General features: G+C 33.8%; 3 protein-coding genes across 3 annotated transcripts; 2 read left to right on the top strand and 1 right to left on the bottom strand.

Moving 5' to 3' along the window:
* Positions 1 to 1,380: 1,380 nt before the first annotated feature.
* On the bottom strand, positions 1,381 to 2,525 carry LOC119641231 (receptor expression-enhancing protein 1-like). The gene has a single exon (XM_038039792.1). The coding sequence runs from the start codon at positions 2,461 to 2,463 to the stop codon at positions 1,627 to 1,629; it is 837 nt and encodes a 278-aa protein (XP_037895720.1). The 5' UTR covers positions 2,464 to 2,525; the 3' UTR covers positions 1,381 to 1,626.
* Positions 2,526 to 3,827: 1,302 nt separating this feature from the next.
* On the top strand, positions 3,828 to 17,427 carry LOC119641293. Its single transcript, XM_038039889.1, has 9 exons — positions 3,828 to 3,872; positions 7,804 to 7,940; positions 8,014 to 8,110; positions 8,188 to 8,378; positions 9,333 to 9,415; positions 10,482 to 10,529; positions 15,042 to 15,129; positions 15,221 to 15,339; positions 17,336 to 17,427. The coding sequence occupies exons 1-9, from the start codon at positions 3,828 to 3,830 to the stop codon at positions 17,425 to 17,427; spliced, it is 900 nt and encodes a 299-aa protein (XP_037895817.1).
* Positions 17,428 to 17,843: 416 nt separating this feature from the next.
* Positions 17,844 to 19,502, top strand: LOC119641241 (coiled-coil domain-containing protein 25-like). The gene is made up of 4 exons (XM_038039813.1): positions 17,844 to 17,965; positions 18,024 to 18,118; positions 18,571 to 18,645; positions 18,969 to 19,502. The coding sequence occupies exons 1-4, from the start codon at positions 17,893 to 17,895 to the stop codon at positions 19,353 to 19,355; spliced, it is 630 nt and encodes a 209-aa protein (XP_037895741.1). The 5' UTR covers positions 17,844 to 17,892; the 3' UTR covers positions 19,356 to 19,502.
* The last annotated feature ends 85 nt before the right edge of the window (positions 19,503 to 19,587 follow it).

The raw sequence follows: 19,587 nt of genomic DNA on the forward strand, positions 1-19,587 counted from the left end.
CTGCGATGGACATCAAAAGTTTGTTCTCGACCGAATATAATTTTCTCATTTGTTTGGACCACACTCTTCTATATATAAAGATGAGCCAAGGAAAAATTCGTAGCTCTTTTTTTTTGATCTCTTCGTTCTTTTCATTTTATGTGGACTTTATTAAACGAAATGATATACGATCAACCTCAACATTAGTTCATCATTGTTTGAACATCTGGTTTGATGACCCAAAAATTGAATCGAGCGAATTTCACGGGCATCCTTTGATATAATCTTGACATCATTAAAAAAGGTTCGCAGAGAGTATTTATCCAATGCAAAACCCGAGCTCTGCCAGTTCCACAGCCACCCTCTTTCCAAATGCAAAAATACATAAGACTTAGAGAGAGATTAACTAATTTACATAAGATATGCGATCCACAAGCTCGATCATAATAAAAATATTTTATTGCGTGATTTACGGATATGATTAATGTTGAACACTACAATCACCGTTAGAAAGTCATCTTTTTCTTTTTTAACAACAACAGCAGATGACACTTTCAAATGCAGTTGAGTCATCTCATATTGAAAGATATTTAACATTCACATTTAACAACTAAAGCTTGACTAACATTCTAATAAAATCTGAACCATTGTTGGAATAACCATTTCTGAAGAATAACAAATGACAAATATTCGCATGACTAAGAATGCAAGTAAAGTTAAAAAAATAATGATTACGAGTTTTTACAACAAAAAAGAGAAAGAAAATTTCAAAATAATACTATTGAGCCGATGCACGCAGATTCAAAACAGGGAAAACCCAATCATTTTGGATATAAGTGAAAAAAAATATCCCTATGGAATTTATTTATTTAACTATTATTTTGACAACAATTATGACATTATGTGCGACATTATGTAAGGCGAAATTAAGAGTTAGACTTCCTTAAATTTCTTTAATAATTTTTTACCTGCCAAATAGCAACAAATACTTCTCAATTATCCGTCGAAAACCAGAATTAAAAGATTATTCAAATTTTGTTCACTATCTTAGCGGGAGAATAGCGTTTAAAAAAAAACTGGATTCACCTTTAGATACAAGAACTTTTTTAGAATCGGGGAGATTCGATGCGTTACACTCGAAAATGTTAGTATGCGGGTTGCAGATGAAATCTAATGCCCTTCCATTTTGAATCCATTAAGAGAAGCCAGTAATACGATAAAGCATCCAATGAGTTTTTGGGCCACATAAGGAATCCTATTCCCCGTAACATTTTTTGGCTATACACTGTCCTTTTTTACACTGTTTTTTTTTGCACGGTTTCATCAATGAAAGCAAATCCGCTTTTTTACGCAAATTTTTTGTTCTAACAGGAATTAAATTTAAAATTTTTTTTTTTAAATTTATGAACTTAATTTAATTTAAGTTTGGCATAATTGTGTACATACACATCTTGTCGTTAAAAATTTTTAAAACGTTAAAGCAGTTACAAGAGGGAAAATATTGGAAAAGAGAAATCCCTTTCACTTAGTAACTAGGGCAAAGAGGTTGCAAGATATTGTCGTATTACACAGAGAAGAAAATTTAAATTAGGAAAATATTAACGGCAATGTTTTTGTTTTTATTCATTTAAGTTAAGGTTTTATGTATTATTCAACATCCACATCCTCATCCAAAGGTTGTTTAAGCAATTTTCTGCGCCTTCGCTTATCGCCAGTTTCCGTTTTTTTTGTACCAATATACTTCACTTTGCTTTGGGCGTTTCTGAATTTAGTCTTTCTGAAAGGCAGTTCACGTATGCGCGCAGCACCACTAATTTCTTCATCAGCAGCAGGTTTATACTCAAATAGTTCGCCATTAAATTGGAAATCATCGTCTTCGGAAAAATCCTTTTGTATCGATTCCATAAGACTCAATCTTGTCACACTATAAGATTGTTGGCCTATTGCATCAATTTCATTACACCGTACATTCTCATGATTCGAATAAATAGCATCATCTGGTCGAGACAAAGTCACCATACGTGTTTGATGCTGGTGAGTGCCAGCCCTTAAACCATATTCAAAGGTCTTGATTGCCGTCTGCATGATAACATTCGTTGCATAATTAACACCTTTAGAACCTAATTGTAGCACAGCAGAATAACCGCGTTCTTTCGCCTGACTGATATATTCATCAATTTCCTGCTCACGCCTTGTTAACATAGGATGTACAAATTTTCTATACAATGTTGAACTTCCTTTGGTGGCAGGAGACAACAGCCAGAGCACAATGACAACCTTAACTTCATAATAAAATGGAAACCATGATAGAAATATGTCTGTAAATGTCTCACAACATGTGAAGAACGCATATACAATCCAGTACATCATCCATTCGACATATTCCTTCACATTTTTGGTGCGCACAGCCTTGTAAGAAGCGTAAGCCGGATATAGAGTACCAAAAGATAGTATGACAAGTCTTGAAATTAACGCACTGATCATTATTAAATTTTTTCTTTGCTGTGTAGCGCGGCCAAAAAGGCACCAAAAAAGGAAAAGTACAACATACACATTCACATCTATTTGGCTTAATCCGAAAGTTTAGCTGAAGGGAAACTTTTTCCTATGTTTCAAAGCACTCGCAGATCATTTTCAGCGATTGTGCAACAAAGGTAAGTAAATAATCTAATCCCAGTTAATAGAAATTGCACAAATTCGAAAAGACTCTCCAACTTTAAAAAATATTCTCCACCATATAATACAACAAATTAAAAAAAAAAATAAAAGAAATTAATTTTAATTCTAATTTTGAAACTTATGTGTATAGCAACAAAATAGCAACGTGGGAATACTGTCAATTTATGCCACCACCTGTGTGAGTGATTTGACCTACTACTACTTGGCCTTTAATAGCTAACAAAATTCTTCATTTGAATCGAAACTGGCCGTTTTGCTTTGCAAGACATATTTATTGATAGCATTTTTGATACAGTTCGTAATAAACGTTCACGCTTGTTATCAAGTAGCGATGAATGAAGTGAAGAAATTGATTTTTAGGCCTGAATTTCAATTTCAATTTTTATATGTTTACATGTACTTACGGACTGAATTTTCAATGTACAGTAATTTTATTATTATTATTGTTATTATTATTAATTTCGCCAGAGAAATAAATTCGAAGATTAAACTCTTAAGGCACTAGCATCAAAGACTTTTGGCTTTTATTAAAAAATCTGCCTCACTTGAGATTCGAACCCACGACCATTGAGTTGCTAGTCGAGACTCTTGCCTACTCAGCCACTCAGGCGGATACAGTAACTTTAATTCCTCTTTTTTAGTAAAAATGAATGGTTTTTACTTTATAAATATCTAATAAAGATTTCACTGTCACTTTTTTTGCACGGCTTTTTGAAAAATTATAGAGAGTTTTTTCATTTTACGCGATTTTATAAAATTGTAGAATGTATCACCATATCTACCATACGTCGTATGTACGATTTGTCTGTAGTCCTTAAACATTTAAGGATTCATAAGGCACATTAAAAACGAAATCCGCAAAGTATATGAGTCCTTGGTTTAATTATCTCTTTGGTGAAATTCCTTTCCCTTTCCTTTCCAACTCCTTTGAGACGAAAACAAACCAAGTTCCGTTAAAAAAGAAATTTCCAAACCAAACAAACAAATTAATTAAGTTGTAGTTGAACATGAACGGTTGACCTTCAAATGCTCTCATCCACTTAGTAATTTTTTATTTTTTTAGATACGTAGGGTGTTGTAAGCAGAGCGTTCAATATGCATGTTCAATATGTTCTATAGGTTCAATATGCAAATATAGGCAGAGAGCTATCGACCAGACAGTTGAATACATGGGTTTAAAGTGTTTCAAAAATGACACCGATTTGATTCATGGAGTGAGTTCAATGCAAGTTTTTCAGTACATATCGCAGCAAATGCGATGTAATTCAAAAACATCGTAAGAACTTCGATTAAGGCAAATAATCGTTAGTAATTCTAAATGAGAGCTTTTAATCTAGCTAAGCCCTCTATGTCTGTCTACGTGAATGGAATGCGACCTTAGGATGCGCGGGCACCGTTCATCTTGTAAAAGATTTGTTTACTCTTTCCTTGCAGAGACACCCTGACAAGCGAACCTATGCGCATTTGCCGCCGAACGACCAAGCCAGCAAAAGCCGTGCTCCTGGTGACGATAGGCAAGCATTGTTTTGTTATTATTATGTTAGTGTTAGTGTAACCTCAACGTTATACATATGTGTATACTTCTGCACTGAAAATTTAACTTCGAATTCTATTAGGAAGCAAAAGTTTGAAATAATGTTTTTAATGACCTAAGAGGGATTCTTGGGCCCAAATTTCCCTTACATTCACTGTCTGCATTTTTGCTTCAACATCCCGATGTAGTAAACTATTCGCCTATGTTTATTGAAAGAACTTGCCAGGAGTATTACTAACCCTTTTGCATTCCCAATTTTCTTTTCTTCTAAACTACCACCAACTCCTTAAGCAAATTGTATAAAAAACATAAAAAATGGTTTGATTGTCAATGTAACAAATTCATAAATGAATTCGGAAAACTTCCTAAGAGACATAAGGTAACCTCTGATATTCAGAATACGGTGCATTTAGTATTTAAGAGAAAAAAGAATGTAAGAATTTTAACCAATATATTATAATAATGACTGTAGCTCGGGATAGGAGTTGTCGTAAGAAATATGATACCGGGCCACATGCACAAACCTAAGCATCAAGTCTTACAACGAAACAGTTTAATTTAATCTGAACAGTTTTACTCTGCAAGAATCGTCTTAAAACCTATTTAATATCCATTATATAACGATATATATGTACATATAATATATTAACATAAACAAATATTAACAAAACAATTCGTGACGGCTGCATGCAATTTTAATGAAATATTCATGTAATCAATTATTTAATAGCTCATCATGGAGAAAACCAAGACTTGTATGCACATAAACCATAAAACTAATTATTACTTAAATAAAAGGCAACGATGAACGTAACCGGTAAAGCGAAGCGATTCCAGCAATTGTTTAAAGAGTGGTTTTTTAAAGAGAGCATCTTCTATAGGATATACTGGACAACAGCAATACTCATTTCTATATGGACGTTGATGTGGATTTCTAAATTAACATTGAATCGTTACTTCTCAGATTCGATCAGTATCGGCTTTGAAACTACATATCTACAATGGAATAATACATTTCCATCTGTAACTTTTTGTTTATTAAAAAATCGCTCTACCACAATAATACAAGAGTATGTTAAAGGCCAGAATATACCGTATAAGGTATCCGAAAGCAATTTTGTGAGAACTTTACAAGATTATATCTTCTCAAATCCGAACAACGTATACTTCAAGACCAGCTCATGCAAAGGTTTAAACGGCACCTGTGGCGTAGATATCTTACAAACAAGAAAAAAGGTAATGCTTATGATATATTATGCGAAAATTATCTATTTCCTATCGATCGGATCAGACCGATTACTTGTCTACACTGAAATGAAAATGATCTTTTATAGGATCTTTTCATAGAATATTTTTTTTTTTTCGCTCACCTTGTGAAGGTCATACCTGCATTCGATCGAGTAACGCTTACTAATCAGATGAATTTTTTGATAAATTTGTAAACTTCCGGTCAAAAAAATAGCTGCGATATACAAAAAAAATGCAACGTCTTCTAGGTAATCTCAAATTAGTGTAAACGGGTCAGGTAATTTCGTGTTATTTCAATAATGATTAAAAAGGGAAATGCTTTCGCCAAGACGCAGCTTAAAGTGAAAGTGAAATTTTGAGTATAAAGATAGTCGCGGTTTTTTACGATGCGATATGTTCGTGTTTCGAGAAAAGAAAGTTTCTAGCAGTCCACGGAATCTTGTAGCAACTTATGCTTACTTTCAGCAAACAGGCGTTAATATCCATTTATAAGACAAAAGAAGTTCGGTATAAGGCGCGAAAATCATGTTGTAAAAAAGAAAGCTTTGTGGTGAGCAGCTACCGAACGTTTGCGAATAACTGCTTTTTCATTCACCCATCCAACATCTATCTGTCTACAATTTATTGAGTGTAGACGAAATCGATTCCGTACAATCTCTAGTTGATAAAAAGAATTCGCTTAAAGCGAATATATTATAACTGTTGTACTTAGCCATAGTCTCCCCTTTGCGATGTTTTCAAACAGGCTGTACGAAGTCTATAACACATCCCTCAATAAGTTCGGGAGAACAAGCTCACTTTTTTTTTTAAATCTCGTCGTTCATGCAGAGCAATAATGCGTGTTCGTTCTCAAGAGAGTCGATCATCTCAAAATAGGGGAGCTAGAACGGCTTCTTAGCCGACCTTTGCATTTTTGGTCGCTTTAAATAGATTTCGCCACTTGCTGCCCACTTGGCTGACTGCCGATTTGTCTCTGGAACATGCATAGCGCATGAAAAAACTGTTTTTATGTTGCCTTAACATTTGCAGACGTTATTGATTCAAAAGTGCGCTGCAAGCACGATTTTTAATATTCTGTTTTTTTTTTTTTTTTTTTTTTGATGTTTCTACGGGGTTTTTCATTCTCACTCCTTACAAATATAGGTTGTAACTTCGCGTTAGATTTCTTTCAATTCAATTAGATTCGGTCGATTATAAGCGCATATGAAGCCGCCAAATAAACTTTTACACGAACTCAACAAGAATTTTTTAATTTTCTTTATTGTGCTTTTCAGTTGCTTTTCTACGTTTGGAACCGATCTACTACTTTTCCATTTAGCCAATACCTATTTTATACGAAATTTTTTTGGACGTGTAAAAAAAGAATTAGGTGTATTCTAAATCAGGGTCAGAGAATAAGTTTGAAAGTGGGTTCGCTAAAATTATTCAATTAGATTTAAGTCCCGAACAAAACTCCAAAATTTCAACAAGTTTATAAAAATTCGACTCAATATCAAATTTGGTTCGATGATTTGCTAAAATAATTTAAACATTCTAGAGTGAGAATAGTGCTACTTAGATTAAATATTGCCTAGCACATCTAGAACAGAAGGAAAAACATTACAGTAGACAGACGAGGCCGACCATCCACATCACAAATACCTTTGCAGTGCTTCGCCTCAAATACAATTTTGCATCATCTTGCACGATAAAACACAAAAAGTTGCACCTTGTATCCATGGGAGCCCTTATATAGGATCGGATCAAAAAAAATGCCTGCGTGGTTCAATTGATTTTTAAGCTGATTTTAATCTTTTACAGGCAGAGACTTTACATTCAAAGGCTATTGCTTTTCGTAGAAATGTGACAGGGAAGGGATCCAAAAACTCGGCCTATCCGCCCCGAACTTTTCACATCAATTCATGCTACTGAAATATTAACACTCTACGATTTTTATCGACAAATTTAAAAAATTTCAATTCGCTTCCAAAGAAAGGCTCTACGTGGGGAGCGATCACAAAAATGTTCTTAAGCGATTTTTAATTAAATTCGTTCTTGGGGCAAAACACATCGCGTACCAAATTTCATAAAATATATGAATGGTTGCGGCATAGAAGTCAACAGAGGGAGGGATAAATCTACATAGATACAAAAATGAATCCGAATCGGTCGATTTAATAAGATCTCAAACCCCTGGAAGTCCTTGTTGCATACATTCGCGCAAACTTAATATACTTAGCATTGCAAGCGGTATGGCGCATAAAAGGTTAAAAGTGAAGGAGACGCATAAGCTCAGCCTTCCTTCTTTCATCTACAACTTTTACTTTTTACCCCTTTTTTTACGAATATAAAGAAATATTTTGCCGCTCTTCCTTTTTGTCTAGCTGTTCGCCACTTCGTGTGAAGAATTCATGTTTAACGTGACCTATCTGAATTTACCTTATAAAAATTGTACGGATATATTTAAATTTCACGAACTGGAAATGGGTTACTGTTTTGTGGCAAATAACTTAATTGACGCGTAAGTACTGCCAAAGTCCTCGATCAATCTGCAACGTGTACACATTGACATTATCGGTATGCTTTATATATAGCTCATCTTATGAAGAATTGCCATTAAAATTTGGAGCTCGCGATACAGATTATAGCTTGAAATTATATTTAAAAGTTGGTTTCATATGGAAATACGAGGTAAGAAATTGCTTGATTTAAACTTTGCTCTCACACCTTTTATAAAATTTATTTATAATTTTTATGCAATACATCAGATGTATGTCAATAGCCCGGAAAATTTGCCACATTTCGATTCGGTTACCTACGATGTTCTTTCGGATCCGACTGTATATCTCTTTAATGTTGAAGAATATCACAATGATATCGCTGTTCGTCATGAACCAATAACATCGAGATTATGTAAATTTCCAGATGAAAAGGATGAAGGCTCACCTTGGCATTATAGGTAGCATTAAACTGTGATTTCTCATCTTATAGTCATCGCTTTAGAGGGATAGTGTCCGTTGCATGATTATGATAAATAATAAAAATATATAACTGCACGCCCTGTCAAAGCAGGGTAGGGACTCAATTCAGAAAACCATGGCAATGTACTCAGACTTTGAATTATCATTTGCCACACATTCTAAAGATCCTATAGAAAAGCATAGAAAACGTTGGAAAAGATTTTCCATATCATAAATGTGGAAATATCAATGATCATGAAGTGGCTGAGGCCTCTAAGAGCATCTTTTTCCACTAAATTCTCGTTTACTCTAAAAAGATAAGAAAGTTCAAAGAATTCATTCATAAAACCCTAACTTGTCGCATCTCGCCTTGTTTCAATGGTGTACGCAGTTTCTTATTCTTGTATAGAATTTCTTGAAAACTTGAAAACTTTTGTCTGCTGAGAGTGGTTCTGAGTTCTGGTTAATTTCTCTCACCTTTCCTGAAAATGCAAACTTGCCCATTGCAGAAAGTAATTTTCGCTACTTGGAAGCATAGATAAAGCTTCAAGAAGGAAAGCGAATGTGATTCTAACAAGTGTCAACAAAAGAGGCTACACTAGGCTTATCTACGAGATTTCAAGTAATGCCCATCCATTGATTTATCTATAGCTCTAGTTGTCGTAAACTAGTCACTTATGTTCGTAATCGATCTTTAGGCGCCATGAATTAAAATTACAATGATCAGCTTGTACGTCTGTCAACAATGATTAAAACGATGCGAAGAAGAAAAACTGAACATTTATATAATGGATACTTACTTGATACTCAACGCACACCACATAACATCATCTTAATATCCAATTAAGAAAAGTTAACAACGCTCAAAGACATACTTAGAACGATGGCTATCCATGATTCGTCTTAAGGCGAATAGATTTCATTATTTTAATGAATATTTCTTCTCTTTTTAGTACTTCTACTTGCATGTCTTACCTGAGAATTCAATACGAATTGAAAGAATGTAATTGCACGCATTTTACTTCACCAAAAAGATGTAATTAACTTTTTCATAGCCATTATTGAAAAAGTGAAAACGTTATAGCCTTCCAAAGTCGACCATTAATGTCCGTCCATGTGTGTTCGTGTTTAACACAAACTTTTGAAATGTTTTGACGAAGTTTGATATGCAGGCGTGTGATGACGCATGCACCAACGCTATAGAAAATAGTTTGGATTGTACTCGCATTACAACCACTCAAACATAACGTCTCATCTCGTGAAAAAATTGTGAGCTTCAAAGTTCCTTAAGGAAAACCATCGAATATTTGTATCTCGATACACTTAGCTGGTATCAAAAATGGGCATTGTATAGTTCAACGTGTGTGTTTGTCTTTCTGAATTCCCTTCCACATAACATTTCTTGCGAAAACTTGGCCTTTACTTGACAACGAGGTCCCACTTTGAGCAATTTATTGTCAAAATCGATGCATAAAACTAACTTGACATCAAAATTTACAAGTTGTATTAGACAAAATGGTGTACGGCATTTAATGGCTGGCTGTAATGTTTTCACTTGTTGTACTCTGGACCACCACGTATGGTGCAAGGTTCTTATTAAATTCGTGCGGATGTATACTACACACGCAATGATCCGAGGCAGATCCGGCTTGTATTAAGCTAAGCTTGTGCGTCGATTTGTCTGTCTGTTATTTTCACCTATTGAAAATGATTCGGATCCGAGAACTTTTTCGACCATGCAATATATAAAGTCAAAGTTATTTTGGAAACGAAGTGGTGTAGGGTATTTAATTCTGAGACGTGTCCTTTTCCTACGCCTGCATATCTATGTAGATATTAAATGTTGATTTAAAAAATTTTCAAGAAACTTTTACATAAATACTATATAGTAGAAGAATCAAATTAAATCATTGGCATAGTCTCTACAATTCTGAACTTAACTTTAATTTACTTACGGCTCACAAAAATTTCCGTCAACAAAGCGAATTGAAAAAATAAATCTTGTTTTATCGATAAATATAAAAAGTTTTTTTTTGCATAACCAAAGTAGTTTGAGGTTCTATCGAAGATAATAACATCTCCGTATTTATTGATAATTACAGATAAGTCAAAATATTGCGATGTTGAAGGCTTAAAATGTATTTCAGACGGTATGTATTGGCTGGCAATTAATTTAATTTAATTTTTAATAACTTAGTAACTTTGACTGAGTTGTCCATAAATGAATTGATTTAGGTTGGGAAGGCGGCTTTATCATAAGTAATCAAAAATATTGCAATCAATTTAAAATATACGCAAAAATTAATTAAAAAGGCGTCCGCCACTTAACACGACATCTGCATAAGGCACGCTTTCGACACAACACGATATAAAATTTGCAAATATTACAACACGGTTTCGATAATTTTTAGTTTTATAGTTAATAAGAGAAGTTTCAGCCATATTTAAGAGCAAACCAAAGGTTGGCTTCAATTTTTGAAGAAAAATGAAAATTAAATATTTTGTGATCGTGACCATTACCTTTTCAATGTATTTTTTTTAATTTCTATACTTCATCATAGTATTAATTTTCACGTTTTTGTACCCACCACTGAAGGATGGCGGGTACAGGCAGTCATTTTGTAATAATGTTCGGAGCACACAAAAGCAAGCTTCAGAGACCATCTCAAGTATATATGTTTTTGATCAGCATGAAATTGAATTAAGCCGTGGCTGTCCGTCTGTATGATTTTTGTGGTGTGTATTGCCAACCTTCTCCTCGTCGCGAAAATGAAGAAATCGCCTTTAAACTTCTTAGAAACATTGGGCAGAGTTTTTGCACGCGGGCTAGTATTGAAAATGGGTCAAATTGGTTAACTTCGTTGGCGAATACGTTTTTCTAAACAAAAATTTCTGGGTTTTTGCTCAATATTCACAAATTAGAAAAGATATAAGACTGAAATTTTCCCCACTTATTTTATGAAAAACTTTACTTTTAGATGCGAAAATGGTAAAAGTCGGCCATGCCATAAATTTTCTTTTTTTTTACTTTTCTGAGTTTTTTTTACATTCCTCAAATGAAGATACATTATCTGCTTGAAAACGCGTTAATTCTAAAATAAATACGGCGAACACCACGACATGGTGGATTACCTTTTTCTTAATAACACCAACGACGTGCATATCAAAGTAAAGGGCTTGGAGAGGAGCATGCGAATTATGCTGGACGTGGTGGTAGATCAATTTTACTTAACAATACCTTTTAGTGAAATAAAAGGCGCAACAAATATAAGTATTTTATTCTATTCACCTTTTTGCGACAATAAATAAAAGCATGAGACGCCAATGATTTTAATGGCGGCGAATAAACACATCATGACATCTTATAACATGGTCTCGATACAACACGAACATGATTTCGATAGAATACACGGTACACATATTTTTGATTAGGTTAAGTTATATACAATAAGTTTAAATTATGTTATTCTATGTGATATGTTAGTTAAAGTAAAAAATTAAAAAGTTTCATATAACACGCTATAGATACAGTAAAAAGTACAGATACAATAAAAAAGGTCTATACATATATTTTAAATTGTAAATTCATAATTAATTACTTTAGTTTTAAACATAGTTTCGTAAGATACATAATTTTCGGGATAAGTGTAAGATTTATTATTCAATTTGCACATGATTCTGTCAGATACTGTGAAAATGAAAGAATATCAAGAAGGTCCCGAAATGTTACTTGATCTCAGGCATCGCATAGCTACTGGTTACCAAAACAATCCTGGTCTTCGCCTGGCTTGAAAAAATGGCCAAATGGCTCTAACGACACCGAGGCAGCCATGTGTTTCGTGCATTCGGCCGCTTTGGTATCCGAATACCGAAGTGTCCTGCCAATGGGAGTGGTGAATTTTCACGAGGTCAAAGTCAAGCGTTTGATGTAAATACGCATTCCGTAGAAAAGTATACCAACTTCTTTTAATGGGTATACATAACGATTTACTTTTCATGAGTATATTTTAGAGGTTTCACCCGTGGTGTAATATCCTAATTGCTGCAATCACCATGACTGCCTGTCTTAATCTATCGCGCAGTGTGGACTCAGGGAGAATTAGTAAAAATTTATGCACATAATTACATATATGTACTCTTATATTATGTATATATATATTTAAATATATATATATATATATATATATATATATGTTAGTAAAAATATATGCTGCTGATCCCAACAATGGTGACAGTTGTTCGGCGGTAATAATAATGTACCATCACAACAGATTCAACAGACTAAACAAAATACAGTCCCGAAGCATCTACCGCGGCACAAGCAGGTGGCAGACCAGCAGATAAAAAGACTCCCACCTTTACTCTCCAGTGTTTGGACTTTTTTAGCAATTAGATTTCTGGAGACTGGAGTGTGTTCTTTCTTGTACATAGACAGCGAAATGTCGAAAACCCATGGACGTTTCAGACCAAAATGGCGGAAAACTTTTAAGGGAATGTTGAATTCCTTTGCCACGTACAAACAATAGTCGACTGCGGATAGCCACTTTCGAACTTTCATGGCAATAGTAATCTTTTTCACATCTTGACCGAAAGCAGATTTGTTTGAATTAAGAAGATTGGGGTCGATTTTAGAGCTTTAACTTATAAAGTCTATTTTCTAAAGCTGGGAGACCAGTTACAATTATAATATTATTTATGAGCGTCTTCCGAGAAAATATTTTTTCGAATTTAACTTGAAATTAAAATTGATTTTTCAAACTTTGAAAAGTTTTGCTTACAAAATATTCAGGAACCTGGAGAACTGCGAATTTAACAACGTTAATTTTCTTTTTAGACTATGTTTCACATATAGCTAGATATTTCCCCTTTAGGGGCATGCCGCATATAGGACTCTCAGTATTGTGTCGACATTTGTTCAGTCTTTTGAGTCTGATGCGGTAGTAAGGTCAATTACTATTACCACCGACCCATTGCCATTACTTTGAGATCTATTAGGAGCAATACAGCACGGGGAGAGATATTTCTAGTAATTGCCTCTGGATTGGCATCAACATTTCCGCTCTCGTTGTTATTGTTATCGGTACCCTTCTGGTCGTTTCCCTCAAAATTCTCGGGAGATTCGATAGCTACCTCATTCTCATAATAGTTATAGTTTAATTAAAACTAAAATTTCATATAGAATATAATTTAAACTTAGACATAACGCAAATCAAATAAATAAGTATCGCGTTGTATCGAAACCGTGTTACAAGATACCTTGGAGTGATGTAAATAAGGGCAACGTGTATCGTGTAAACCAGGTCGAAACCAAGTATTAAATTGGCATATATTTTTTATTTTTTATGCCCATCACCGAAGGATGCGGGATACATTCATTTTGTCAAAACATTTGCAACGCCCAGAAGGAAGCATCAGACACACCGCAAAGTATATATATTCTTAATCAGCATCAAATTCTAAACCGATTTAAGCATAGTCGTGTGTCCGTCTAACCGTGTGTGTATGTCTGTTGTAAACATTCTGCTGGCCTGTAAAAATAAAGCCATCAATTTGGAACTTAGCAGAAACATTGGAAGCTTTTGCATGCAACCTGGTATTGAAAATCGTCGAAATCGATCGAAGGAGACGCCCACAGCACCACGTAAAATGAGAACACATCTGCTTTTCAAAAGGAGTGAAAAATTGGTTTTTTACTCATTACTTATAAATCTACAAAAATTTTAACGCATATTCTATGGGCGATGCTGTAGCATTTGTGTACAAAATTGAAAAAATTGACCATGCCTACCCAATATTATAGTGTACCAAAACTTTATTGTCTTTTCAACACGTTTATAACGCGCAGAAGCAAGCTCCAAAAACCCTATAAAGTATATATATTCTCGGCCAGTTTCAAACTTGTAATGCATCTAAGCATATCCGCCTATTTGTCTGTTCATCCGTCTGTTTGCTTTCCTTTGTTGTATTTGTAGTAAACATTTTCCCGTTACCGAAAGTGAAAATATCGGCTACAGATTTGCAAAATAATTTGGAAATGGATTAAACTTTTCCAAGGGCAACGCCCACACGCCTACGCGACAGAATTTTGAAAATAAAAAGAATCAGCTGCGCCCACTCCATATTATAGAGGACGAGAATTCTGTTCTTTTACTTCTTTTGTCTCTTTTAAGATAACGGTGATGGGTATAAAAAATTCGGTTTCAACCGAATTTAATTTTCTTACTTATTTTATGTTTTTAATTTTCGTTTGAAATGTACGGATGAATGAAAAAGTGAGTTAACTTCAAATTTTTACAAAAACACAAGGCGATCATGGTCTGACAAGGTCAACGAGTACATACCTCACACCGCAACAATTTTTTTTTTGAAACACAAGAAAGGACATTCCAGTCCTTGCAGTTCCATTAGATACTATACACCACTTCACCCAGTGCAATTGTTCATGCGTGGTGGAAATCATACATCAAAAATTACAAATTATTCTCACGCAAAGGCACAGTTTTCGCGAAGCCCACACCTTTTAGTAAAAACCCTTTCACTACATTTTTTTTATTTTTTTAATAGAATTTGGAGCTCTCTTGAAAACGCTTTCGAAAATAAATATGTATTTATTATTTAAAAATAAGAAGCGTTTTTTTTTTTTAAATTAATTTATTTTTCAGCACAAACATCCGTGAAAACCAAAAATTACGCAATCCAAAATAGAGCCTGTTATCCATCATGTGTCGAGCAGCTTATCACAACTGTTGGGTGAGTACATGCAAGAATAATATTTGTTTTCCAATTTCCGCAAATACTCGCATTACCCAAAGCGACGCTCTAACGCATACCGCATTTACAGATCCATTCATTTAAATAAACTTGAAACCGATGGCATGGCTTTCGTGAACATCAAAATAGCCAATTTACCTACAGTACGTTATAGTCGCGTCGTAACAGCAACTTATTTGGACTTAGTTGGTAAGTTGGTAAGGTTGATAAGGAAGAAAAGGACTATTTTCCACCTATGTCGTAAAAAGTATATAAATTTTGTAAGCAAATTTCGTGAAAACTATTTTTATCCCATATCTCATTTGTGATAGTATTTTACGAATAGTAATTTTCTTCTGATGTATATAACACCTAGTAAAACTTAATCTAGATAGATAGATCTACATTTTATTATAGGGATCCATTGAGATTCAGAATTTTTCGAATCGATTCAAGGTTGTCGGTCTGCTCTCCTGTCGAATCATTGGCCATGTATTTTTATATTCACTCAGCATTTTCATGGTCACGTCATGCTTTTTAATCGCCTCTCATACTGCTATTCCTACGAGGCATAAACTGTGGGGTCTTTTGCCCATTTCCTGGTGCTTGGGAATGCTCAACGGCACCTCAGGCATGCTCAGGTTCTGACTCACAAGAATTTTATGTTGTCTTTGAATGTTTACTCTCTTACTTCGCTAACTATTCAAAATCCTTTTACAATACGAAAGCGTTTCAAGAACCGTAGATTGATTAAAGTTGCACGCTTATTACATTCAATGCGCACTCCAAACGCCCGCAAACACGTTGACCATATAACTACAAATTTTTATCAAAGTTCTACAAATTGTGCAAACATTTTGCCAGTGCGGAGTGTATTCTCGTTATTATTGCCTAATAATAAGTTTGGCTTTTCTGTCTTATTCGCGTTCTCGTTTTCGGCTCTCCCCTGAGTCTGACTCCCCTATTCGACCGAACCGGCCTGTCCCTCGACACGGACCATTTGGAGACACCTGTTTTACGACTCCCCTCAAGGTTACCTTTTGGCAATCTTTCCATATCAGACGTTTCTGATTGGGATTCCCGTATCTCTTGTTGCCCGTCTAGTAGTTTACTTTATTATATTCTTAATATAACTTAGCGTAGCACTCCCCCCTCAAAGACGAAGAACCTGTGAGGCCAAAACGAGGAACGACTTTGGCTCCTCGCAAAACCTTTGTGTGGCAACAAGCTCCTAATGTTTTAGCGAACACTAATTCAACATATGATTTCACGTATAAATTTACGAGCCCACGTTTCTTGCACGTAGTTGTTTTTTCGACCCCATCCCACATAAGGACTCTATTAAACAGCAAGCCATTAAATCGTAACAAGGTTTAATATGAAATAATTTATGATGAAAATAGACGGATCATATAGACGTAACATCAGTGGCAAAAAAAAATTAGTTTTCCTAAACTTGGACCACAGTAGTTCACCTTTGAGATAGTCTTTAATTTTTTTGTGTTTTATTACGAAGATAAATGAAACGATCTAGGGTATTAATTGATCAGCGCTGCTTGACCGTTTATTCAATACAAGGTATGTTTTTATAACCTATGAAAAACATTTCGGTGTTTTCTCCTTCACCATATACGTAAGATCAAAGAAAGCATGTTAGATGCATTCTGATCGAATATAATCGAGTTGAAAAACTACGATGTTGATCCTTGTTAATTCCCACATAAAATTTGAAGTCCGCATCTAATTCCAAGATTCCGGTTCAAGATTTTAAAAGTATACAATTTGTTAACTTGTCCCTAATAAAAGGTACCCGACTTGTTAATTCCCACATCCAAATTGAAGTCATCATCTAGTTCCAACTATACAATTTGTTAATTTGTCTCTAATAAAGGACATCTGACAATGGGATGTAAATGATCAACGCGATGGGTCTTGCAACTGAAGGACGTAACTATACGTTATGTTTGAGACTATACAGAGTGTATTTCTTTGTTCAATTTTCGCCGTAATGACGCTTGATGTATATAGAATTAGAAGTTTTTATTGCATTTGATTCTCGATGTATATCAGATTAGAAATATTTATTGCGTTTGCATAATTCGTTTTGAAGCACGTACGACTCTTCGATCCATTGTCGCATATTTGATTGCATAAATCTAATCATTTTATTAATTTTCTTTTCATTTATGTTTTGGTTTGCACACAGTATCTGTAGGTGGAATTATCGGACTTTTTGTTGGCATTTCAGCCATAAACATTCTGGAGTTATTTTATTGGTGTTTGTGCAGAAGAAATTAATTATTAATTAACCTTACAAGCAGATATAGATATAGAGATAGATGCAACGATGTTTATAAAAGACAAAACTCCAAATTATAAAACTAACAAAATGTTTTTATAAAAATTCACTCTTAAGATTAAAACCAATTTTAAATAAACTTTACTTTTATTTAAGAAGAATATGAATTTTCCATCATCCGTAATTCAATATCTCCTAATTTACTTTAATGGATAGTGAAAGTACAAATAAATCAAATAAAGCTATGATAAGAATATATGGAATCTGTATACAAACTTATTTCATTTAATAAATATAAAAATTTGCACATTTAGACACAAAGTAACTTTACGATATTTAGTTCAAGTATCTTATCATAAAATTATAGCACTGGCAATACTGTTTGCAATGTGTATTATTTTATTTTAATTTTTTCTTTGCCGCTTTGCTAGAGTGAGAATATATATATCGTTGAAAAAGAAAAAATGGTATTTTATTTTAAAAGTAATGTAGTTGATCCTCCAGCTTTGCTCTATATGGGAAAAGATAAACATGAGAGTAAGTGTGTCATTGCAAAATTGATATGATTGAAGATTCATTTTCCATTTAACTTTAGATGAAGAATTAATTAAGTGGGGATGGCCAGAAGATGTTTGGTTTCATGTAGGAGACAACTTATCATCAGCTCATGTTTATCTCCGATTGGAAAAGGTAAAATCAAGTTATTCTCTATACCAAATTTTCAAATTAGGGAATATTGGATAGAATATTGGATAGAAAGAAGTAGGTACACTTGACGACTTGTGACAGATTGAATTAATAAGATTTTTTTTAGTAAGGAAAAAATACAAAAGGGATTTAATCTAATTGGCGTTGTTTTTTTTTGATTTTACTGAATAAATAACTGAAATCCCAGACCCTCTTAACTAGAGTCATATAAATTCTTCTTTTATGAGTACTACGTTTTTTTCATAGGCCTTTGCGCCTACAAAATGTTGAATTTTATTTTTATGGGTACCATGATAATAGGACTAAATTTTGTGTTGTTAGGGATATATATATTTATATGTATATATATGTAGTTGCAGCGTGTACAAATAACGAGTGTTTTATGATTTTCTAAAGCCGAAGTAATGAATATTTATTGTTCTATTCTAATCTAGGGTCAGACAATTGATACCATACCTACGAGTGTCCTGAATGATGCTGCTCAACTGGTCAAGGCTAATAGCATACAGGTAATAGCATACAAGAAGGAGAAGAACAAATTTATTCATCTGTTCATGGGTATATGCTAAGAGTGTAGTGTCTCCCGTCAAAATGCATGGGTTTCTATTAAAATGTATAGTTTTTTGTTAAAACGCATTTACATTTAAATCGAAAAATGATTTACTGTAAAGACATTTTTATATGCAAACTTGCCTAAAGATACGGTTTTTTTTATTCATTATATATCAATCATATCATCAAATGAATTAATTAATAATTAAAAAATAAATAATAATAAGAAATAAGTAAATAAATAAATAATGGTAATGGTGTCCAATTCTACCCATTGCAGGGCAATAAGTTAAACAATATCGATATCAATTACACAATGTGGCAAAACCTTAAAAAAACCGCCGATATGGAAGCCGGACAGGTGGCATATCACAATGAGAAGGCAGTAAAGAAAATGCGCGTAGAAAAGCGAATTAATTATGTAGTAAACCGATTGGGTAGAACTAAAACCGAAGATTATCCAGATTTAAGATTGCAACGTGAACAGCGCGATGCTTTAGAAAGAGAAGAACAAAAGGCTGAAGTTCGTCGGCAAAAAGAGTTGGAAAAAAAATTGGAAAAGGAGAAACAACAGGAACAAGAATTACGAAATTATACATCGCTGCTGCAAGCGGATAAAATGACTTCAAATTATGATAACGGTAATGAATCGGATAATTTTTGGTAGAAATAATAAAAACTGATAAAAGAAAATGTTATTAATAATTACAAGTCTTTGAAATTGTATTCTAATATTTCTAAATTCAGTTTATTACGGACACAAATGCTTTAGGTTTTTGTTGTTAGTTTTTTTATCGTTAACTAATTTTTTTTTTTTTTTTTTTGATGTTTACAGGGAATTTTTTTACTATATATATTTTTGAAATCCACTCGAGAGTAATTGGCATTGATTTGAAAAT

The sequence above is a fragment of the Glossina fuscipes genome, unplaced genomic scaffold (assembly GCF_014805625.2).
Source record: "Glossina fuscipes isolate IAEA_lab_2018 unplaced genomic scaffold, Yale_Gfus_2 147, whole genome shotgun sequence".
Classification (NCBI taxonomy): Eukaryota; Metazoa; Arthropoda; class Insecta; order Diptera; family Glossinidae; genus Glossina; species Glossina fuscipes.